The 25,279-nt window shown below is 43.9% G+C and overlaps 1 protein-coding gene across 1 annotated transcript in view; it reads right to left on the reverse strand.

Annotated features, from left to right (window-relative positions):
- Positions 1–4,706: 4,706 nt before the first annotated feature.
- The window catches only part of Snx6 (sorting nexin 6), a 41,345-nt gene continuing 20,772 nt past the window's right edge, over positions 4,707–25,279 (reverse strand). The window contains exons 7-14 of the mRNA XM_021178804.3: positions 23,976–24,071; positions 22,000–22,105; positions 18,977–19,052; positions 15,509–15,548; positions 12,853–12,939; positions 10,175–10,334; positions 10,016–10,101; positions 4,707–5,421 (exon numbers count right to left, since the gene is read on the reverse strand). Coding sequence (XP_021034463.1) covers positions 5,368–5,421; positions 10,016–10,101; positions 10,175–10,334; positions 12,853–12,939; positions 15,509–15,548; positions 18,977–19,052; positions 22,000–22,105; positions 23,976–24,071 — 705 coding nt within the window. The 3' untranslated portion in view covers positions 4,707–5,367. The remainder of the gene's footprint in view (positions 5,422–10,015; positions 10,102–10,174; positions 10,335–12,852; positions 12,940–15,508; positions 15,549–18,976; positions 19,053–21,999; positions 22,106–23,975; positions 24,072–25,279) is intronic.

Here is a 25,279-nt window from a genome sequence, read left to right on the forward strand (position 1 = left end):
TGGAGCTGCTTACAGTAATACTACGGGTGAAGGGTGACTTACAGGAGCAGGGATGACTCAAAGACAGCTGTGTAGAGAGACTCTCTTGGGTCCTGTTGGGAAGCATCACCTGTCAATAAAAAAGCTGTTGGCATATTAGCTTAGGCGGGAAATGGGAAGTGGGAGCGCTGGGCCAGGAAACCCGAAGAAGACCACCAAGCGGTCGAATCCCTTGCATAGCATTGGGGTCTCTTTATTTAAGCTCGAGTTTGGGCTATATCACCTTCTCTGACACGGGAGAATGGGGCGTGGCCCCGAACCCAGTTTCAGGCAAGCATTTGTAGAGGCAAGAAAGGTCTGGTATCTAGCCTGGTGCACTTCTGAGAGGAGGGCCACTGCAGCCTTTAACGTAATTGGCTGGTGCTGGGAGCCAAACCCTAAACTCAGCTTCAGTTTTCCCCCTCACTGGTGGCTCTTAGGAAGTGAAATGTCAGGGGCAGATTTGTAACCTGAAGGTGCAGATTTGTTGGGCAGTAACCTGGAAACTGGTGCTACACACAGGTCTTGTGTATGTGTGTGTGTGTGTGGGGGGGGGGGGGGTAACCTGGAATGAGGTGCTAGGAACCAGCCTGTTAACTTGAGTTCAACCTTAGGTCAGGTTCTCTAAGATGGAGTCTGAACCCAAAAGATTTGGTCTCGAACTCAGAAATTCGCCTGCCTCTGCCTCCCAAGTGCTGGGATTAAAGGCGAGCGCCACCACGCCCGGCGAACTTTTTGTTTGTTTGTTTGTTTGTTTGTTTTGTTTTGTATTTTTGGATAGAGGATTCTGAGCTAGAGTTATTTTCCCAGAATGCTGATGGAGACTGTAGGCCAGTGAACCCTAGGAGCCAGAACTAGCCTGGAGGCAGGACCTAGAAGAGAATGAATGGATAATTGATTTACAAGGTAGTGGGAAGTAGCCAAAGCTTTGGGCCTAGGCGTTTACTTACAAACAACTCAATCTCAGAGCTGTTATTCTGCTGTGAGGAGCTGCATCATCAGAGCTCAGCCTGGGAAACAGTTCAGCAAAGAGAGCCAGGAACCCCCGGAGTGAGTGCACACCGCACCGAGCAGCCTCAGGCCGCTGAAGGGGAGCAGGCTGGAGAGTGCCCCCTGCAGGCGGCTCAGCCGATCTACACCTCTCTGGTCTGCTCTCAGAGGCTCTTTTGCAGCTTGCTTCTCTGAGGGTGACCCTCAGCACAGCAGCCCTTACTGTTCACTCCTGGGAGGGTGGGGTGGGGGTGGGGGCTGGTGGAGCTGGTCAGTTTCACGGACTTCCTGAAGCTATTTTGAGTCCTGTTGCCTCCACCTTAAGAAAGAAATTCTTATGGGGGTGGGGGTTTGGGGATTTAGCTCAGTGGTAGAGCGCTTGCCTAGCAAGTGCAAGGCCCTGCATTCGGTCCTCAGCTCTGTAAAAAAAAAAAAGAAAAAAGAAAAGAAAAAATAACAAGAAGTTCCCATCGTGTGGAGAAAGGGGTCCACAGCAGTGTACGCGTGTGCTGTGCGCAGTTTCCGTGGAGTCCAAGAGAAGGGGATGGGAAACCCTGGAAGTGGGAGTTGTGCGCTGTCGTGGGATGACTAACGTGGATGCTGCTGATCCTCTCGTTCTCTGCAAGAGTGGTACAGGCTCTTGGTGGATGGGCCCTCTCAGCGCCCCTACTTCCAGCCCAAACAAATGACTCTGTTAGCGGACAGCAGCCGGAGCTTGTTAAAATCTAGCTGCTGGAGACAGCCTCGCTCCGTTTTCTGCACCTCCACTTGACCCAGCTTTCCAGCCTCACTGCCCAAGTAAATCAGCCAGAGCATGGCAAGCACTGGGCAGCATGGCAAACAAGAAGGCCTCGTCCTTCTCCCCACTTCCCTCTGCCGTGCTAAAACACGCTTAGATTACATCCCTAAAGCTAGCCTCCACGGTTACTTGGTCACTTCCTCCTCTAGAAGCTGACTATCAAGGCCCAGCTACCAAAGTTTTCAAGTCCAGCAATTAAAAGCCCCCTTTTGACCACCCCAATTAACACATCCAATCAAGTTGAAGCACCTCATTTTAACTTGGGCTTTCCCATTTTACCTTACAAACTGCCATTTTCCAGTGGTTCAGGTCTATCTCCCTCTGTCCAGAAGGAGTCCTTTGGTGGCCCTCCTCCTCCGGCCCTCACTCCACCCCTCACCCCCCATGTATCCCTCTCCCTTGTCCTCTATCTCCTACCTGTCTCTTGGGTTGTCTGGAGCCTACACCGGTCCCTCCAGCAAGTCTTGTGCGTATGTGTGTGTCCCTCTTCACATTCACTGCCAAACTCTTAAACCCCACCCCACCCCCACCCCCACTCCATTCCCATGGTGTTGAGGACTCAGTTTCATGTCCTGGGCCTCCTCAACCAGGTAGGTAAAAATCAGCCTCTGGGCTTGGAACCCTGCATGCTTTTGGCATCTGCTAGTGCCACCTCTCCCTAGACTGCCAGGATGATAGGCAAACACGGACACCTCAATGGAGTGAATCCAGAGTGGGTGTTGTGTGTACAGGGATGTAGCAGAGAGCAGTCAATGACTGCTCCACCGGCACAAAGCTCTCCTCTGCATACCCCAGATAGAGAGCGATGTTTGTACGCACATTCGTGCTTCTTGCTTTGGGTCCCTTCATCTACACCTAATCCTGTGCATGTGGGCGTGCTAACTTCTGGGGCCTGGTTCTCTCCTCCAACCCCAGGGCTCTGGGGATCAAACCAAGGTTCTCAGGCTTTTGCCCCACAGTTTAGAGCTGGAGTCACATCCACGTGGTGGAAGGAGAGATTTGACTCCCAGAAGCCCTCCTTTGACTTCCGCTCAGGTCCCTGCCCTCACACATTACATACACTCATCTGAAAATAGAACTGGGTTGGAGAGCGGTTGACAGCAGGGAACTTTACCCAGTGAGCCACCCTGTTTGCTGCTCCAAACCCTTCTGGGGAGTGGGTGGAGTGTAACATCTATTAGTCCCTGGCTGGCCTGGAACTTCCTATGTAGACTAGGCTGGCATGAGACTCAGAGCTCCCCTGCCACAGCTGGGGTTACAGGCAGGCACCACACCTGTCCTCCCCTAGTTTCAGAGGCAGGTGTTCCCCTCTGGGGCTTGCCTGGCCTTAAGACTCACAGCAGCTGTCCTGGGGTCACCCCCTAGCTAGTATATGCAGCTGCTACCTACTACCCCAGACCCCAGGACATATGGTCACAATGAACCCGGGGTCTGTCAAGTGGCCTTAGGGGTGGTAAACACATTTGCCCCACAGTTTAGAGCTGGAGTCACATCCACGTGGTGGAAGGAGAGATTTGACTCCCAGAAGCCCTCCTCTGACTTCCGCTCAGGTCCCTGCCCTCACACATTACATGCACTCATCTGAAAATAGAACTGGGTTGGAGAGCGGTTTCTGTGACTGAGTACACCGGCTGCTCTTCCCTAGGACCCTTGGTTGGTTTCCCAGCATCCACTACACTGAAGCTCCGGTTCTGGGGATCCTATGTTCTCCTCTACCCCACCTCCCCGCTTTCTGGCCTTCTCCAGCACTGCACTTGGAGCAGACAGACAGATGAGCAGGCGAAAGAGCTCATACAGAGTAAATAAAAAATAAGCAAAAAAATCTAATAAAAATTTTCAGAATACTCACTCCTTTCTGCTCCTAAATAGACCACCTTTTTAAAAACAAAATAACCCACGGGTATCCTTTGTCCCTCTTCCATCTCTCGGCTATTACACAACACCTTCACATTTCTGAAGCACGGCACCAACATTTATTAGTCCTCACAACATCCCTGTGAGGTAGGTCAACATGTCCTTTACAGCAGAGAACGGAGGAGCCAGAAGAGGATCTTGCCCGTATCGGATTGAGGCTTCAAGAGCAGCTGGTGAGGATGGGAGGGAATCCAGAAGCAAGGGCCCTTGGTCCTGCACTCACCCACTGGGACACGCGTGGGTGTGTTTCTACCAATTAGGGTTACTGCACACAAAGGACAAAAACGATGTCTGGGCCGACAACAGGAAAACCAACGTTGGAATGGCCCCGGCAAACACGTGAAGAGAGCGAGCACACCAACCAGCAGAGGGAGGAGCCTGGGTCGCTGTGCGCTGAGAGAGGCTGGGTCTGGGTCTTGGGTAGACCCTGACCCGAATCGTCAGGGTGGTTTGGAGAAATGTAAACAAACTAGGAATCCGTTCCAGGGTGACCGGCTAAACTCCCTGTGGTTTCCAAATAGGAGAGGAGTAAGAAAAATATGAGAAGTCCATCATCCAAGTCCAGTTTACACTGGGGGCACAGGAAGCAGTCTGGGCCAGTCAGAAAGACCGGGCGTAGGTGACACAGACGCAGGGACTCTTCATCCTGTCTGCACCCCACCTTTCGTCCTGGGGATCGCGCCCCTCCCTCCTCCTAGCAGACATCTTTTCCTCTATACCACTCACTAGACAGCCATGGTAGCCACCAAATGGCTCGGCTGACCAATGTCTCCCGGTTATCTGCTGAGATAGACAGGGAATCCAGGGAATTGTAGACGAGAATCTAGGGAACCATGATACTCCTGCATTTTGAATCAGTGCACCCAGAAGGTCACTCTATGTGAGGTAAAGCATTCAGTGAACCTGGTTTGGCCATTTCAAACGGGGGGTGGGGGTGGTGGGGGGGGTGGGGGAGGGGAGAATGAAAGAAAAAAAAGATAAAGACTTTTACTGTAAAGCATAATGCCGGAGTAGATTTATTATCGCTACCCCGAATTCCAGAGCCATACAAGGAGCACGGAGTCAAAACGCCGCTGCTGTCTCTGGGCGTTTACAATATTGGTTTAGTCCACAAGTTTAAGGCAAACATACTAACGCATCTGCTTTTCTTCAGAGATCATACTTATAAAGCTTACATAAAGTCTGACCCGAAACTTCTACGTTCATTAACTCAAAGTAAGTTTCGTTAAGACGCTTTACACAGATACATGAAAGAACTAAGGGAACAGGATGCTTAAAAAATATTCAGAAAGGCAACCTTTATCTTGTGTGAACAGAGTACTTTGAGAGTGTTAAAACAGGACAAGCGATTCTAAATAAGGCCTGCAGCCACAGAACCGCCCCATAGAAAATAAACACAGTAAGACAGGCTTCTCAAAGAAAAGAGAGGGTTGAACTTTGGGCTTCTTGGAAGGTGGAGTGCGAGGTGGCAGGCCGCTGCCATGCAGCCGGTGAGCCCTGCTGCTCCACTGTCTCTCAGAAGAAGAGCCGATGCACTGTGCCCGCTGTCTCTGTTGTTCCCAGTGAGCTTAGATGCCGGAGGGAGGTCGTCAGGAAAACAAACTGGATTTGAAGGCAGCCCTTTTTGACAGAAGGCGGAGTGAAGCCTATGTGTCTCCATTTAAAACCGCAAGGCAGTTCTGCAGGAGCTGGAGGTTGCCCTGGTAAGGAGGAAACAGGTATGTCAGTCCTAAAAGCTTCAAAGAGTTGTTTGTAAATATTGTTTTTATTACTATTTGATGTATATGGGTGTTTTTTGCCTGCATGTTTGTCAGGAGCCACACACAAGCAAGCAAGAAAGCAAGCATAAGAGAAAAATTGTACTCTAATGTCACAATTAAAACAAAGTACCAACCTGTTAAGTAAATAAGTTTCTACCTAGATGAGAATGGATGGTTTAGATTGTTCTACTTAAAAAAAAAATTCATTTTTAAAAAAATATATTTTATTTCACATCTGAGACAAAGCTTTTATGGTGTATACCAGGCTGGCCTTGCACTAATGATTCCCCTATCTCAGGCTCCAGAGTGCTGGGATCGCAGGTGTGAGCCACAAAGGCTTAGTTTAAAGATTCACTTTTATTGTATGTGCTTGAATGCTTTGCCTGTGTGCCTGGCACCCCTCAGTCTGAAGTGGGCATCAGCCCCTCCAGAACTGGAATTATCACTTTAAGTCACCGTGGGTGCTGGGACTGAAGAACCTGGGTCCTCTGCAAGAGCAGAGCAGCCAATGCTCTCAGCAGCCAACCATCTTTCCACACCCTTGACATGTTTTTGGCAAGGGTAAAATGAGGCTTTTTTTTTTTTTTTGGTTTTTCAAGACAGGGTTTCTCTGTGTAGCCCTGGCTGTCCTGGAACTCAGAAATCTGCCTGCCTCTGCCTCCCAAGTGCTGGGATTAAAGGCGTGTGCCACCACTGCCCAGCTGTAAAATAAGACTTTTGAGTCCAAGGTAAACTAGTGAAATTGATTTCTGAATTGTGTAATAGCATTAAACTAATATTCAAAAACAAAAAATAAAAAAACAACCCGGGCTGGCTCAGCGGTTAAGAGCACCGACTGCTCTTCCGACTGCTCTTCCGAAGGTCGTGAGCTCAAATCTCAGCAACCACATGGTGGCTCAAAACCATCTATAATGAGATCTGACGCCCTCTTCTGGTGAAAAAAAAAGTGGGATCTGGTGAGACACATCTTACTATTATTTTTTTTTTTCCTCATTTTTTGAGACAGGATTTCTCTGTGTAGCCCTGGCTGTCCTGGAACTCACTCTGTAGACCAGGCTGGCCTCAAACTCAGAAATCCGCCTGCCTCTGCCTCCACCTGGTGGTGAGACACATCTTTAATCCCAGCACTTGGGACATAGAGGCAGGTAGATGGATCTATGGAAGTTCTAGTATAGCCAAGACTACAGAGATCCGGTTTAAACTCCCCACAACCACTGTGGTGGTTTGAGTAGGCTCATATTTAAATACTTAGGGAGTGACATTAGGAGGTGTGCCTTGTTAGAGGAACTGTGTCAAGGAGGCGGTTGGGGGGTGGGGTGGCTTTGGGGTTTCAAATGCCCAAGCCAGACCCAGGCTTTCTTTGCTGTGGATCAGGATGTGAAGGTCTCAGACTGTTCTAGCTACTGCCTGCATGCTTCCACGCTCCCTACCATGATAATAATGGACCACCCTCTGAAATTATAAGCCAGTCCCCGTTTAAATGCTTTCTTTTATAACAGGTTCTTTGAGTTGGATGGTGGTGATGCCTCTAATCTCAGCCCTCAGGAGGCAGAGGCAGAGGCTGGTGGATCTCTGTGAGTTCCAGGCCAGCCTAGCCTACACAGAAAAATCCTGTCTCAAAAATCAAAAAGAAAAAAAAAAAGAGTTGCCGCGGTTATGGTGTCTCTTCACAGATTTAGAACAGTGACTAAGACACAACACTGTGCTACAGGAAGAACTTTCCATTGCAGGCAGTAACCCTAGCTCCTGGGGGCCTGAGGCAGGAGGCTGTCAGTTTGAGACCGTGCTAGACTACATAAGAAAACCCTGCCATTTTAAACTTGAGGTACAGTGAATAGAGGAGCAGACAAACAGGTAAAGGCATTTGCTTCACAAGCCTGGTGACCTAAGCTGAGTCCCTGAAACCCAAGTAAAAAGCTAAGTCTAGTGGACCATCTGCAATCCCAGATGGTTGTTAGCTAGAGTTTGTACTTCTTGTGAAGAAACACCGTGACCATGGGAACTCCTGTAGAGGACAACAGGTAAGTTGGGGGTGGTGCACAGGGTCAGCTATGCAGCCCATTATCATCATGGTGGGAAGCAGGGCAGCTTGGAGGCAGACATGGTGCTGAGAGGTCTGCCTGCTGCCTCTGGATCAGTAGGGAGGGAGGGAGAGAGGGAGGGAAAGAGGGAGAGAGGGAGAGAGGGAGAGAGGGAGGGAAGGAGAAAGGGAGGGAGGGAAGGAAAAAGGGAGGGAGGGAGGAGCGAGGGAAGGAGAGAGAGAGAGAGACAGAGACACTGACTGACTCTGAGACTCTAGCACATTCTGGTAATCCTAGAACTCAGGACAGAAATATTGCCATGAGTTTAAACTGAGCCTGAATTTACAGAGTAAGTTTTGGAAGATGTTAGTCTTAAATTAAAAAGAGAGAGAAAGAGAAAGAGAATCAACATTTAAAGATGGGGTGTAGCTCAGTGGTAGAATACTTGCCTAGCATATGCAAAGTCCTGGATTTGATCGGCATCACAGAGAAGAAAAATGAAAATCAACATCCCGAAGCCAGCATAATAGCAGTTTCGAGCAAGAACCATTCATGGATTAAACAAAAATCTCAGATTTACTTTATGTATATGAGCTTTTGTATGCCTGTATGTATGCATGTATGTATGCATGTATGTACACTCCATGCATGCCTGGTTCCTGTAGAGGACCTGTTATTCCCTAGAACTGGAGTTACAAACCACATGTGAGTGCTGGGGGTGAAACCCATCCCCATCCCCTCTAAAAAAACTTAGCTCTTAGCCTGATGAGCTCTTTCTCCATCACACACTGATGGGTTTTAAAACATAAGGATATGGGGCTGGAGAGATGGATGCTCAATGGTTAAAAAGCACTGCCTGTTTTTCCAGAGAGCCTGGGTTTAATTTCCAGTATGGCAGTTCACGACTGTCTCTAACTCCAGTTCCAGGGGATCCAACACCCTCACAGATATACACGCAGGCAATGAAATAAAAATAATTTTAAAAAATTATCTTGCTGAGTGGTGGTGGCACATCTTTAATCCCATTGCTCTGGAGGTAGAGACAGGTGGATCTCTGTGAGTTCAAAGTCAGCCTGTTCTATAAAGCAAGTTCCAGAAGAGCCAAGGCTATACAAAATCCCTGTCTCAAGAGAAAAAACAAAAAATGAAAAAATCTTCCATGCTCTATTAGGACTTTATTTCTTTTTATGCTTATCATAGAATAATAGCCTATGTATTAATATGCTACAATTCATCCATTCACCCACTAGATAGAATATTGATTGCTTTCATTTTTTTTTCTGAGACATATCTTTTTTAAAAAGATATGTTTTTATTTGTATGTGTATCCCACATATACTCAGGTGTTTATGGAGGCCACAAAAGGATGTTCTCTCTCCTGAACATGGAGCTAGGATGGTTATGAGCCACCTGACTCGGGTGCTGCTTGTAACTGCTGTGGCATCTCTCCAGCACCAAAGATGTAACCCAGGCTAGCCTTGAACTTGTGACCCTACCTCTGCCTCTTCCAGTGTATCCTACAGGTATACATTACCACTACTGGCAAACACCAGTTTGTGTGTGTGTCTCAGCATGTGGGTAGGTTAAAGTACAACGTCCCAAGTAGAGGTTGAGGCAGGAAGATCACTGAGTTTAAGGCCAGCCTGGTCTACCTAGTGAGCTCTAACCAAGCCTGTAGAGTTAAGAAGCTGCCTCAACAATAACAATAACAACAACAACGACAACAACAACAACAGACAGACAGACAGACAGACAACCTTATTCCCATGCTGTCAGCACGGGAATGTAGCTCAGTGACAGAATGCTGGCTGGGAATCCTACTTTTCCTAGGTAGTTTTAGTACTGAAAACAACAAAACCCCAATAAGGACCGATGAGAGGGCTAATTAAGCCTCAGTTTATCTGGATAAACCCTCAGCTTATCTGGAAACTTATACAAAGGAGAAGCAAACCCAAGAGGTGTCCTTTGACTTCCACACATACATACATGCAAACATGTGCACACACACACAAAAGTGTAAAAGAAAACATTCAAATAATCCAAGGGCAATTGTGCCAATCTCCTGTAGGAGGTTGATCAAAGGATTAGTTATTTTATAACTATTTTATAACTGATTCAATTTAAAATTACATGATTAAATAGTCTTTTAAGATTTATTGAGCCGGGCGTGGTGGTGCACACCTTTAATCCCAGCACTCGGGAGGCAAAGGCAGGCGGATTTCTGAGTTCGAGCCAGCCTGGTCTACAAAGTGAGTTCCAGGACAGCCAAGGCTATACAGAGAAACCCTGTCTCGAAAAACCAAAAAAAAAAAGATTTATTTATTTTATGTATGTGAGTGCACTGTCACTGTCTTCAGACACACCAGAAGAGGGCATCAGATCCCATTATAGATGGTTGTGAGCCACCATGTGGTTGCTGGGACTTGAACTCAGGACCTCTGGAAGAACAGCCAGTGCTCTTAACCACTAAGCCATCTCTCCAGCCCCCATGATTAAATATTTAATGACACTACCTTTGCATGCTTCAGTTCTAGTTCTGCAAGTTCCACTAAGTTTTTTCTGAACGCAGCAACTCTTCTTGTCTTAAAATCTATCAGTTCTGCAAACAAAAATAAAACAATTAGAACGGCCACCATAAAGCATGTGCCGAGCCCAAAGGAGGTCTTCAGTACCTTGTTTTGCAGATTCAGATATTTTTTCAAACTTCTGACAGCACAACTGTTGGGAAGTTTCAGCCTGTAGAACATCTTTGTTTTTCGCTCTCGCCTTGTCCAGTGCTTTATTGGCATTTTCATAGTCCACCAGCGACCTAGACCTTCTATAGAGGAGGTCCTGCAAGACAGAACATTCACAGTGTGTGCTGAGCCCTTAACACAGTTAGATGCAACACCATCAGCAGCAGCAGGGACACTTACACACAGGGAACTTCTTCTTCTTTTTTAAAAGATTTATTTATTATTATATCTAAGTACACTGTAGCTGTCTTCAGATGCATCAGAAGAGGGTGCCAGATCTCATTACAGGTGGTTGTGAGCCACCATGTGGTTGCTGGGATTTGAACTCAGGACCATCGGAAGAGCAGTCAGTGCTCTTAACTGCTAAGCCATCTCACCGGCCCACACGGGGAACTTCTAGATACTTTGTTTTGGGCTTGAGCCAGGGCTCACGCTTAATCACTAATTATGCTCCCAGCCCCTAAATGTTTTTAATAAACAATAGTTTAATTGAAATAGAATTCACATACTTTACAACTCACCCATGTAAAATATATAGCTCATGGCTTATACTATGTGCACAGAGCTGACTATCTGAACCAATTTTAGATACTATTTACCATTCAATAAGAAAACCCACTCACTATTAATTTTTGGTCTCCATGATTTTACTTATTCTGGACAGGGTCCCAAGTAGTCCAGGATGGCTGCAAACTCACTACAAACTGAAGATGACTTAGAACTCCTGATCTCTCTCCAGTCTCCACTTCCCTAGGGCTAGGACTACAGGCATGCCAACAGTAGACCCGATTTAGCACCCCACCCAAACCCCCGCTTCTTTCTGTGAGACAGAATGTTTCACTACGTAACCCTAGCTGGCCTGGCATTCAAAGAGATACAGCTGCCTCTGCCTTCCCAGTGCTGGGATTAAAGGCAAGGGCTACCATACCTAGCTCATTTCTTCCTTTCCACAATGTTTATTAAAAGGTAAATGCTGATCCTCAGATGGGCTTAGAAAATACTGAGCTGGGTGTGATTTGTGACTTTAATCTGAGGCAGCAAAGGCAGGCAGAGCTCTGTGAGCTGGAGGCCAGCCAAGGCCTTACGGTGAGACCACTGCACCTCAACTCCCCAAAAGGATTTGCAATCTTTTTTTTTTTTTTTTTTAAGATTTATTTATTTATTACATGTAAGTACACTGTAGCTGTCTTCAGACACTCCAGAAGAGGGCGCCAGATCTCGTTACGGATGGTTGTGAGCCACCATGTGGTTGCTGGGATTAGAACTCTGGACCTTCGGAAGAGCAGTCGGGTGCTCTTACCCACTGAGCCATCTCACCAGCCCCTGCAATCATTTTTACATTAGTCGGCTGCACTAATCTTCTCTACACATTCCAATTTAATACATGTGCTGCTGAGGTGAGCAGCAGTCAGATTCACCTTTAAAGCCATGTCTAAAAAGTTACCCATTTCAACCACATTTTTTTTTTTTTTTTTTTTTTTTGGCTTTTTCGAGACAGGGTTTCTCTGTGTAGCCCTGGCTGTGTCCTGGAGCTCACTTTGTAGACCAGGCTGGCCTCGAACTCAGAAATCCACCTGCCTCTGCCTCCTGAGTGCTGGGATTAAAGGTGTGCGCCATCACGCCCGGCTTCAACCACATTTTTAACAAAGCCTTCAGAAGTGAAGAACCGGGCTGGGGACAATGCTAAGTAGTAGAACAAATGCAAGAACCACGTTCAAGCCAGCTGGGGGGGGTGGGCACATCTTCAATTCCAGCAACCCCCCCTTCCCCCCAACCATGCAAGCTCACAAATCACAACTGCTTTGAAAATTAGGGTATTCTCAGTACTTTCCTGCATCTGTCTTAAAATATTTAGATTTTGTTTTTCTAAGTCTTTGCTGTTTGGTAATTAAGTCTTTTATATACAGCAGGAAATGTGTGAGTTCCCTTAAAATACTATTTAATTGTGTTCTCAAGTCAGCCAGAGACTTATTTAGACCAAATCAGAACCTAGTAGGTAGGGCTGGCGAGATGCCTTAGTGGGTAAGAGCACTGACTGTTCTTCTGAAAGGTCCTGAGTTCAGTTCCCAGCAACCACATGGTGGCTCACAACCACCCGTGTCTGAAGACAACTACAGTGTACTTATTTATAATAAATAGATCTTTGGGCTGGAGTGAGCAGAGGTCCTAAATTCAATCTCCAACAACCACATTAAGGCTTACAGCCATCTGTACAGCTACAGTGTGCTCATGTACATGAATCTTATTTGAGCACCTCATTCATTCATTCATTCTGACAGGGTTTTGCTGCGTAGCCCAGGCTGTCCTGGAATTTATACACCAAGCTGGCCTCCAAGTCAGAGGTCTACCTGCTTCTGTCTCCAGAGTGCTGGGATTAAAGATGTCTTGCTCCACGAAAGTTACTTTCATACAGCATTTATTTATCTTTTGAGACAAAGTCTTACTGTACAAAGCCCAAGATAGCCTCACATTCATTTCTCCTGTCCACCCTACCAAGTGGTAGGATCCTATCCATCACAGAGCACTGCACAGCGTGAAAATAAAATCAGTGTCCCCATAAGCCAACTCTTCACACTTTTCCATCCAATCACAGCTGAAGAAATGACAGCAGTTACCTTAGCGGCTTGAGACTCCCGCAAGTAGTACTTTAATAGGTCAGAAAGCTTGAGGTCCTCGTCAGCAGACACCCGAGCTTCTATTTTCTGAAAAGGGGACCTGTATATTAGATCACCTGCTACATTCTATTTTAATTAAAACACTGAAGAACTACAGACCCCATTCTGCTTTTTCAGGGTGACTTTTGTAATCCTAACATGAAATGAACAGAAGAATCAAATAACATTAATGAATTTGTGGAATAATAAATAACAAATTTATGGAATAACATTAATGAATTTCTACCTTTGAAAACTGGTTTTCCTACCATTTTTAGCTTCACCATTATAGAATCTACTGCAATGGCACTGGTAGGTGCCCATCCATAGATGAAGCTTTTAGAGATGAGATGGAAAGATAGGTGGTGGCAGTGATGGCTAACACCTTTAATCCCAGTACTTGAGTTCGAGGCCAGTCTGGTCTCCAGAACAGTTCCAGGAGAGTCAGGACTACAGAGTCTCCAAAAGCTGTCCTCCTCCAAAAAAAGAGATGATGATGATAAAGGTATGGTTTTGAGAAAGTGTCTCACTAAGTAGCCCAGGATGGCCTGAACTCATGAGTCCGCTGCCCCAGCCTCCAAGTGCTGAGATTACAGGCATGCCCATTACATTTGGCTCATGTAATTTGGAGGGGGTGGTTTTAAAAAATTATTATTAATGTACATATGCGTATGTGAGTGTACACACTCCGACACGTATGGAGGTCAGAGAACAACTTTTGCAAATTGGTTCCTTGCTTTCAACTTTACATTGGTTTCAGGAATTTTGGAAAGCTTTTACTTGCTAAGTCATCTTACCAGCTTCCTCTCAGTTCATTCTCTCCATCCCTTCAAACGCCCCTTCCACTCACAAACCTGGGAAGCCCTCAAACTTAGGACCCTGCCACTGCTGCTCTTGTGTTAAAATTAAGTAAGGTATGTACCGCACCATCAGACCCAGCTTAGAGATGTTGCTGGTTTATTTTCTGAGATAGTCAGTGTTTCACTGTGCAGCCCTGGCCGACCTTGAACTCAAGAGATTCAACTACCTCTAATTCCTGAGCGCTGGGATTACACATGTACACCAACACATCTGTCCAAAGAGATGTTTTATATGCTAAATGCAATAAAGGATCTAATGTGTCTCCTGACTTAAGTTATACCACAAAAAGTCACTTAATTACTTAGAAAGTAAATGGAGAAATCTGTATTTGGTAGCATTGAGAAAAACAATATTACTGCTATATTTTTTGTTTGTTTGAGACAGGATTTCTCTGTGTGGCCCTGGCTGTTCTAGAATTCTCTCTGTAAACCAGGATGACCTTGAATTTACAGTCTCTGCCTCCCAAGTGGTGGGACTAAAGGTATCCACCACTACCTGGATTTTCCTTTTTTAAATTTTTAAATTTTTTTCATTTCAGTATTGGCTATATTAAAAAATAATTCAACTTTAAAAAGAAAACCAAGATGAAAATAAAGATAAACATGAATATCTGGAATAAAAGAACACAGAAAATAAAAACGAAGTAAAAAGCAACATAGAAATGATGGTTTTGAGGGAGCCTTGGTGATGTGTATGTGACATTTTTCACTATTCTATACTCTACTCACTACCCTATATAACTTCCCTATGCGTCGGAAATGAGTCAGGTGTGCTGGGACACACATGTAATCCAATCCCGGCACTTGAGAGGTAGAGACAGGATGAGCAATATTCTAAGGTTATCCTCAGCTACACAGAGTTCAAGGCTAACCTGGGCTAGAACCTGACTCAAAATTATGTATTTAAAATTACTGTTAAAATTGTCTGTCTGTTTATTTCTTAAAGGCACACTCACCAAGTAGGTAAAACACAGGTAACAAAAAACCCACCAAGTATGAGCAAGCTCACAGAGCATCCTGAATGCGAAAAGTTATTCAAACGAGAACAAAATGTGGTAAATGGAACGGCATGAGATGCTAGTATTGAAGGTCAGAAGGTCAGAGAATTCGACTGCCTCTGCCTACCAAGTGCTGGGATCAAAGGCATGTGCCACCACGCCCGGCTAGGCCGCAGATTTCTGAGTTCGAGGCCAGCCTGGTCTGCAAAGTGAGTTCCAGGACAGCCAGGGCTATACAGAGAAAAAAAAAAAAAAAGCTGAAGCCTTGAATAAAGTGTGCATTGGCTGACTTGGCTCTGTACCTCCTGTGTCCTGTTAATGCGGCTCTACCCTTAGGACCCCACACACTAGATGTTGACATGTCACCACAGCTGATATTTTGAACAATTATTTTTTATTTTTTATTTTTATTTTTATTTTTGGTTTTTCAAGACAGGGTTTCTCTGTTATAGCCCTGGCTGTCCTGGAACTCACTTTGTACACCAGGCTGGCCTCGAACTCAGAAATCCGCCTGCCTCTGCCTCCCAAGTGCTGGGATTAAAGGCGTGCACCACCATTGCCCGGTTTGAACAATTTTTTGCAATACTATTACTTTTACTTTGTGCCACCATGCATCGTGCATGTGTGGAAGTCTGAGAAGTATGAGACCTCTCTTCTGCCTCACTGTTTTACAGTGCGGTACAACGTTAGTTTTACAATGCAGCATAATGTTCCAATAAGCACAGTCTATGCAGCAGTTCTCTCAAGCTTAGTACTTACTCTTGTTTTATCAAACAGCTCTGAAACTTTGAGGAAAAACCTGCAAGGGAAAAATACTTTCATTAGAACCATCATCTGATTAATTTTTCACTTTGTTTAGAGATAATGACTCCAAACCATATTAATAAAGGACATTTTTGTTTCATCACATAAAACATCTGATGGTCTTGTTAACTGAAGACTTCAACAGTAAAAAAATACTCTCTGCACTTATAACAATAAACTGCTTATTAAAAACTCCAGAATAGTGTTATCTTGATCCCCTAGAATCTATATGTTGCTAAGGAAATAAAAATTCCAAGTTGTTCTCTGATTGCTACATTTATGCACACATAGAAGTGTGTGTCTCTCAAATAAATAGACAGCCAAGTGTGGTGGTGAACACCTTTAATCCCCTCACTCAGGAGGCAGAGGCAGGTGGATTTCTATGAATTCCTTTGTATAGGTCTACAAAGGTCTATAGAGATACAGTGAGACACTATTTCCAAAAACAAACAAATAAAAAGGTTAAAACATTTTTTTAAAAGCAAGCAATTACAGGAAAACATTGGTGCTAGCAAGATGGCTCAGCCGGTAAGAACACTGACTGCTCTTCCAAAGGTCCTGAGTTCAAATCCCAGCAACCACATGGTGGTTCACAACCACTTGTAATGAGATCTGACACCCTCTTCTGGTGCATCTGAAATCAGCTACAGTGTACTTATCTATATAATAATAAATTTACTTATTATCTTATAATAAAAAATAAATCTTTGGGCTTAAGTGAGTGGGGTTGACCAGAGCCAGGAGAGGTCTTAAAATTCAATTCCCAACAACCACATGAAGGCTCACAACCATCTGTTCAGCTATAGTGTACTCACATACATAAAATAAATAAATATTAAAAAAAATAAAAAAGGAAGACACTGAAGTCAGAACAGATTTTAGAATCCTCTGATAATATTGTTTGGTTCTGGGGCTGCAGAGATGGCTCAGCAGTCAAGAGCATGACTGTTCTTCCAAAAGTCCTGAGTTCAGTTCCCAGCAACCACATGGTGGCTCACAACTATCTATAATGGAATCCAACGCCCTCTTCTGGTGTGTCTGAGGACAGCTACAGTGCACTCACATACATAAAATAAGTACAATTTTTAAAAAAGATTTCTTTATTATTATATATAAGTACACTGTAGCTGTCTTCAGACACACCAGAAAAGGACATCAGATCTCATTACGGGTGGTTGTGAGCCACCATATGGTTGCTGGGATTTGAACTCAGGACCTTTGGAAGAACAGTCAGTGCTCTTAACCACTAAGTCATCTCACCAGTCTTTAAATATTTTTTAAAAATTGTTTGGTTCTTTATTTTTGGCACTTAAGAAAATTGAGCCCAGGGCCTCGTGTACTCTAGGCAAGGGCTCTACTACCAAACTACAGCCCCAGTTTAAACACTTCTAGATATAGCAGCTTTGTTCTGAAAACAAAAAATAAATAAGCAATTGCTATCTCAGAATTTATTTTCAAATAGACAGTGTGGCAAGTCTAAATATCAATTTTTTAATACCCCAGGCTGGGTGTGGTGGTTTAACCCTTAAATCCCAGCTTGGGAGGCAGAGGCAGGCAGATGTCTGTGAGTTAAGGGACCAGCAGTTACACAGTAAGATTCTATGTCAACAAGAAGAGGGTTGGAATGGAGGGGCCTGTAGTAGATGGCTCACCAGTTAAGAGCCCTTGCTACCCGAGTTCTGTTCACAGCACCATGCAGCCAGTGACTCCCACTTACTGTAACTGCAGTTCTAAGGGATCGGACACACTCCTTGTCCTCTGAGGGCACTAGCACACAGGTGTCATACACTCACACACATACATACAAATGGAAAGAAAAAAAACGTATGTATATAGAATATACAAAGAATATATATAGTATAACTTAAATTACTTATTTTTATGTGTATGAGTGTTTTGCCTGCATGAAAATATATATAATTTTAATATTTTTAATTTATTTAATGTATGAGTGCTCTGCTGCATATATACAGGCCAGAAGAGGGCACCAGATTTCCCTTATAGATAGTTGTGAGCTACCATGTGGTTGCTGAAAATTGGACTCAGGACCTCTGGAAGAGCAGCCAATGCTCTTAACTGCTGAGCCATCTCACAGCCCCTAAACTTTAAATTTTAAAGTAGATATGTTGTGTGAGTATTCTATATACGTGCAGAAGAAGGTGATGGATCGCCTGGAACTGAAATTACAGGTAGCTGTAAGCCACCAACATAGATGCTAGGACCAAACCGAGCCATTTCTCCAGTTCCAAGATGTATTTCTTTCCCCTTCTTTCTTGGTTTTATGAGACAGGTCTTACTATGTAGTCCAGGCTAGCCTAGAATTCAAAATTAGTCCGCCTCAGCCTCAGGTACTAGGATGAGATGTATATTATATCTGCTCCCCAGTTTTATTTTTGAGACAAAGTGTCGGGTTTACCAAACTTGATCCAGTCTCAACTGCATGATATGATATAGATCCCTATCACACATACATACACAAAATAAATACATGTAAAAAACAATTGTTTAAATTTCAATGTCAGTGACAGGAATGGTAGCGCATGCCTGTAAATCCCAGCAGCCAGCACTCAGGTAGCAGAAGCAGGAAAATCCAGAGTCCAAAGTCATTCTCAGCTACATAGTAAGACCGACGCCTGCATGGGCTACCTATGACCAAGTGTTGAGAAGGGTAATGGGGCTGTGGGGTGGGGCACAGTGGTAGCTCAGTGATAGGCTACATTAATTGTTTAACACTTTAAGGGTTGGCCCCACCACTGGAGGGGGGAAAAGGTAACTAAGGCATTATAAAAAAAAGTTCAAGCCGGGCATGGTGGCACACGCCTTTAATCCCAGCACTCGGGAGGCAGAGGCAGGCGGATTTCTGAGTTCGAGGCCAGCCTGGTCTACAAAGTGAGTTCCAGGACAGCCAGGGCGATACAGAGAAACCCTGTCTTGAAAAACCAAAAAAAAAAAAAAAAAAAGTTCACCCTGACTTCAAATGAAATATATAGCAAATATGTGAAGTGTCCAATGTCTGTCTGTTTCTCTGTTTGTCTATCAAGAGGTTCTATCTATCTATCTATCTATCTATTTATCTATCGAGAGGGTTTGTAGACAGAGATGGCCTAGAACTAACTATGTAGACCATGCTAGCCTCATACTCACAGATCATCTGCCTGCCTTTGTTTTCTAGGTGCTGGGATTAAAGGATGTACTACCATGCCTAGCCTGAAGTGTTGAACATTTTAAAATAATAATTAGAAAATGAGAAGACAAAAAAAGAAACCAAGTATTTTATAATAATAAAAACCCAGTTTATAAAAAAAATGCGTTGATAAAAATATCCTAAAATGCCTATGAAAATTACAAGTACTATTTCCTTCGCTGCCAGCAAAGCCCTTCGCCTGCTTTACTTATATTAACGTTCTTAACTATAATTCTTACTTGCATATATCTGTAGAGTCCTGAGTTCCTAAAGCATATAATGAAGACCCAATTCTATTGTAATCATCAGCAGCACCTATGGAGAAAGTTTGAAAAATTAAAAAGCAAGTTTAATAATATATTAACCTATTGATTTAAAACTACTTACTGATCTCCTATCTGCAAAATGTAATCTAAGACACCCAGTAAAGGAACAAGCAACTGTAATGCAGTGTGGCAGGCAACATTGGCCATGCGAACTGCTTTAGGATGGATGGGAGCAGAAGTGTATATATGCACACATACATGCACATATCATATTTGTTTTACACACATATGTAAAACGCCACCTAAGCTGGGGACATGGTGGAAACTACAGAATGAACTCCTGTGTGTGGGATGAACAAGTCTTTCCCAGGCAGAGAGAGTGCACCCTGACTAAAGGGAACTGCATGGAGAAGGGTCACAGCAACAGAGAACAGCACACCCAGAGAGTGGGTGTGACTCAGTACAGCTGGAAACAAAGGGGAGCCAAGGAAGTGAAGAAAGGAAAACTGGAGGCATTCTGGAGGTCAAGGTCTTAGAAACCACCAGAGTTTTCAACCCCTCCAGAAAAGCCGGCTAGCTACAGTCTAAAAGTAGAAGGACTGAAAAGGAGAATGACCAACCAAGAAGCAGGCAGTCCCCTGACAATAGATACTAGCAATGAAGAAAGTTGCGAGAAGGTCTGGTAGGTAGGAATTATAAACAAGAGACTTGATATACAGAGGGGATATACACAGATGGTAGCGCCTTTATTCACAGATGCTACAGGGCAGAGGACTAAATTTGAGCACAATTCCAGGGATCTGCCCACGGGCATCGCACGCACTTGCTGAGAGGATTATAGTGAGTGCTTCTAGTTCGGTGGGAAAGGAATGCGCTTGGGTGCATCCCTGTGTTAGCAGCCGGATATGGAAATGAGGATGACAATGGTACCCATACCAAAATTTATGTGGGGGATTCAATGAGTTATTCAATATTACAAAGTGTCTGGAATATAAATTACACGCTACACAAGAACATAGCACAAAGTAATTACCACATATTAGATCTCTGGGAATACAGTAGCAGTATTTTCATTGGTGTCTGTCTCTTAAAACAATAATCCTTACATTATACTTACGCTGTACAAAATTAACTGATAAACACTTGACTATTACTTATTTAAATTAGAATGGTTCTATATTTTTATAGTTTAAAAACATTTTAAATTATGTGTATCTGTGTAAGGGTATGTGTTCTTGACTGCACATCTCCTTGGAGGCTGAAAGAGACAGCCTTCAAACCCCCTGCAGCTAGAGTTACAGGCAGCTACTGAGTTGTCCAACATGGGTTCTGGGAATCAAACTCAGGCCCTCTGAAGAACAGCAAGCGCTCTTGGCCACTGATCTCTCTCCAGCCTCAACGTGTTTATTAAATCTGTAATTCCAGAACTTATTATGAGGTGACCCAAGGCTCACTCAATCCTCTTGCCCCTGCCTCCACAGTGCTGGAGCACACTACCATGAGCTGCTCTATTTTATTTTGTGATTATCAACTAGGAATACACACTCATGATCATTTCTCTTTAGCTACCATCTGTTTGGCCAAATTAATACAACTCACTAATATTTTCTTCAATTCATTCCCTCACCGTACCTTTTTCTTTTTCTTCCTTAAAACATTATTTATTTAAACTTTATTATTAGGGGCTGGAGAGATGGCTCAGCGGTTAAGAGTACTGGCTGCTCTTCCAGAGGTCCTGAGTTCTGAGTTCAATTCTCATCAACCACATGGTGGTTCAAAAAACAAACAAACAAACAAACAAAACTGTAATGGGAGCCAATCCCCTCTTCTGGTGTGTCTGAAGGCTGTTTCAGTGTACTCATATACATAAAATAAGTAATCTTTAAAAAATTAATAATACTAAAAAGAAAGAAACTAAACATTATTTAAAGTGTGTTTTGAGCATGGGCACAGGCATGTCACAGCTGCAGGCCAGAGGACAACTTTATGGAGCTGATTCTCTTCTTCCACCTTTATGTGGGTTCCTGGGATTGAACAGTGCTTGTACAGTACAGCTCTTTACCCACTGAGCTATCTCATCTCACTTGCTACATAGCCCAGGCTGGTCCTCAAGCAATGGGATTACCAGTACATACCAACAAAGCCAACAGACACAGCTTAAAAAGGTCTCTGGGACAGCTGAGGCAGGAAGCCTCACAGTTCATGGCCAGACTGAATCAAAACAGGTGGGGGTGGGGGGTAGGCCTGCCGCTTAACTGGGAATATGTTTACTAACCATTCATAAAGCACTGGGACTTTTTTTTTTTTTTTTTTTTTTTTTTTGCTTTTTCGAAACAGGGTTTCTCTGTGTAGCCCTGGCTGTCCTGGAACTCACTTTGTAGATCAGACTAGCATTGAACTCAGAAATCAGCCTGCCTCTGCCTCCCATGCTGGGATTAAAGGTGTGCGCCACCACCGCCTGGATAAGCACTGGGCTTTAAGGCCACCACCACATAAAAACTGGATACAGCACATATCTAAAATCTCAGTTTAGGCAAAACAAAGGAAGACCAGAGGCTCCAGGACATTTTTGGTTACACAGTGATTTCAAGAACAGTTTGGGATACATTCTGACCCAAAGAAGACACTGGGGGGGGCCTGAATGTCATAGACCACTGTCCTTCCTATTCAGACTTTTACATTGTAAGTAACATGTTGACTTTACAATTATTTCAGTTACAGTCTCAGTTTGGAGGCTAGCGACATGAGGTCTTGTGGAGGACCTGCCTGGGTTTGGTTCCCAGCACTCGTATCAGGTGGCTCACAACCACCTCCAACTCCAGGTCCTCTCTGGCCTCCACGGTGCACTGGGTTTCCTACAACTCACTATGTAGACCAGGCTGGCCTTGAACTAGCAGACTGCCTTCTGAATGCTGGAATTAAAGACAAGCATCACCATGGCCAGCAAAACAAACAAATCTTGAAAGAAAAAAAAAGTTTTACCACAGAAGCCTTACTTTTGTGAGATCTTGTCATTCTGTCCGACTTAGCAGATGCATCCTTAACCCGGTTGTGATATTCTAAAAGGAATGTTCGTTCGTGCTCAAAGAAGTCGTCTACATCCTGCGGGATGAGGAAAGAGCAGTGGCTGTTTACACATGCTCGCTCTACTGTGATCTGAAACCTTGTCATCACTTACAGTCAGGAAAGGAGCGCTACCTTCTAGGACTCTGGCTTTTCGCCATTGGCACAGCGAGACTTTAGCAGACAAGCCCAGGGTTTATGGCTGAAGGCTAGAGTGTGTTTACCCTGAAACAGGATGCCACACACACCACTGCAGGAGGAGTGAACAGATGTTTTTGAAGAAGGGGGAAGCTCTGGCATCTATACATGAGAAACCTATTTTTCCTGATCTATTATACATTTCACGGGTCATTCAGGGGCTGCCTAGCAAACTAACTGCTGGGACAAACCTAGCCAAATGAGCTCTGTGGGAACAGTGATACAGTTAAGCACCACTTTCAATCTTTTTTTTTTTTTTTTTTAACATTTATCTATTTTCCTTTCACATGTATTGGTGTTTTGTTTACATGAATGTCTGTGCACCACCTGTGTGCCTAGTGCTCACAGAGAACAAAAGAGGGCAGTAGATTCCCTGAAGCTGAATTGCAGACCCAGGAATCAAACCTGGGTCCACTGGAAGACAGCCTATGGTATTAACACCGAACAATCATTTCTCCAGCCCCCAATCTCTTCTTGAAATAAGGCTAGATATATGTTTTAAATTAGAAAATAAAATCACTATTAGTGCTTTCTAGCAACTATTCTTTGAGTCACTTATATAATTTAGCATTTATAGCAACAGAATCTGACCAAGAGTCTGCTTTAAAGAAAATGGCATTTAACCATCACTTCAAACATACCACTTTTCTTAACCATGAAAATGAGGATAAACATCTAACTCGTAGGGTTATAATGAAGACTGTAAGCACAAGCCTCAAATGAATATATTATACATGTTCAAAAATGTCCACTGACTACCAAAATCATAGCTAATATGGGATTAAGGGAGAACTGTCTGTGTAGAATGGATGTTTGTATTTACGAGCTAAGAAAATCCATTAACTATTAATGCACAGCAACAGCAGAGAGGATGCAGACTGAGTCTCCATGGGAGAGCAGTCAACACTTGGACTGTTAACACCAGTTCAGAGGGAAAGTCAAATAGCTCATACTTAAGAGCTGCAGTAACTTAAGAGCTGGCAGTAACATGAAATAGACTGTTTGTTTGTTTATTTTAGAGACAGGGTTTCTCTGTGTAGCCCTGGCTGTCCTGGAACTCACTTTGTAGACCAGGCTGGCCTCAAACTCAGAAATCCGCCTGCCTCTGCCTCCCGAGTGCTGGGATTAAAGGCGTGCGCCACCACGCCCGGCTTAGAAGCACTATTTATCTAGAATTTGCTGATATTGTAACATTTACAGAAAAAGATGCCAGATTATCTTTCCCACAATCCCATGAACCATGTGATATTACTTCATTTGAAGATGGAGAAACAGACTCAGAGAAGGCAGTTTTCCCAAGATCACACTTTACCCAAAGACACTCTGGAAACCTCAGCTTCTATCTACCCAAATCCAAACCCAGGTCTGCACCCATACTTGCAAGCAAGAGCAAGTGCTCAGAGGCAGGCCAGCCTACAGCCGTCTGTCCTGCACCCTGAAGGCCCTGGGTACATGGGATTTAATATCCATTTTACATAGACAGTTCTCCCTTAGATCTCTCTCCTGCTGCCTCATGGTCGGACCTCCAGAGCATTCATAAAATACATAGGGCAGCCAGGTATAGGGGCACACACCTTTAATCCCAGAATATGAGAGGCACAGGCAAATGGGTCTGTGTGAATTCCAGTCCAACCAGAGCTATACAGCAAAACCCTATCTACAAAACAAAGTCTATTCTCCCCTAGTGCTACTCATCAAGTATAAATTTTACCTTTACTCCAGAAACAATGACTCCATCTGCTGACTTAACCATGTTTTTAAAGAAATCCTCGAGTTTTTCTTTTTTATTTTTTCCTCGAACACTCAACTGAAAGACAATAAAACAAAAAACAAAAACACAAAATAAGTTTAATACAGGATTTCCTTTATTCATAAGAAATGTAGTAGGGGCTGGAGAGGTGGCTCAGAGGTTGAAAACACTGAGTCCTCAACCAGAGGGCCTGAGCTCAACTCCCAGCAACCACATGGTGGCTCACAAACATCTGTACTGAGGTCTGGCGCCCTCTTCTGGCATGCAGGCATATATGTAGGCAGAACACTGTATATAATAAATAAATCTTAGGGAAAAAAAAAAGAAATGTAGTAGACAACACCACATTGTTATGATTCTCTACCAGCTCTAAAATACATTAGGCAAATTCTTTCCTGCCTTCCCTCCTTCCTTTCTTTCTCTTTCTTTTTTTCTTTCTAAGATGTATGTATTTATCTTATATGAGTACACTGTATCTGTCTTCACACACACCTTCAATTCTGGACTCTACATGGTGGAAGGAAAGGTCTCTCACAAACCATCCTGTGTCCTCCACAAGTGTACCCACATACAATAAAGAAATGTAACTAAAAATTCTTTAAAAAGTGCTAGAGTCAGGTGTGATGGTGCACCCCTTTAATCTCAGCACCAAGAAGACAACCTGGTCAACTCCCTATGTGTGGCGTTCCAGACCAGCCAGGAGAGCTGGGAGCTCAAGAACCCAGGCTGTCACGTACCAGGTGAGCACTTAAATGGAGTTACAGCTTTAGCCCTTTTACAATTATTTACTTAAAAAAAAACTTTTTTATTTTTATTTCACATGCATTGGTGTTTTGCTTGCATGTATGTCTGTGTCAGAGTGTCTAGTCCCCCAGATCTGGAGTTATAGGCAGTTGTGAGCTGCCATGCTGGTGATGGGAATTAAACCCAGGTCCTCTGGAAGAACAGTCAGTGCTCTTAATTGCTGAGCCATCTCTCCAACCCACAGTTATTTATTCTTATAAGTACTTTTGTTTTTTGTTTTTTGTTTTTTTTTTTTTGGTTTTTCGAGACAGGGTTTCTCTGTGTAGCTCTGGCTGTCCTGGAACTCACTTTGTAGACCAGGCTGGCCTCAAACTCAGAAATCCGCCTGCCTCTGCCTCCTGAGTGCTGGGATTAAAGGCATGCGCCACCACGCCCAGTTTATAAGTACTTTTAAAATAACATTTTACTTTCATATTTGCATTCTTTACTGAAAAACAAACAATAAACTTAGAGCCACCAAA

This window comes from Mus caroli, unplaced genomic scaffold (assembly GCF_978045245.1).
Source record: "Mus caroli unplaced genomic scaffold, Mus_caroli_1 scaffold_14, whole genome shotgun sequence".
NCBI lineage: Eukaryota > Metazoa > Chordata > Mammalia > Rodentia > Muridae > Mus > Mus caroli.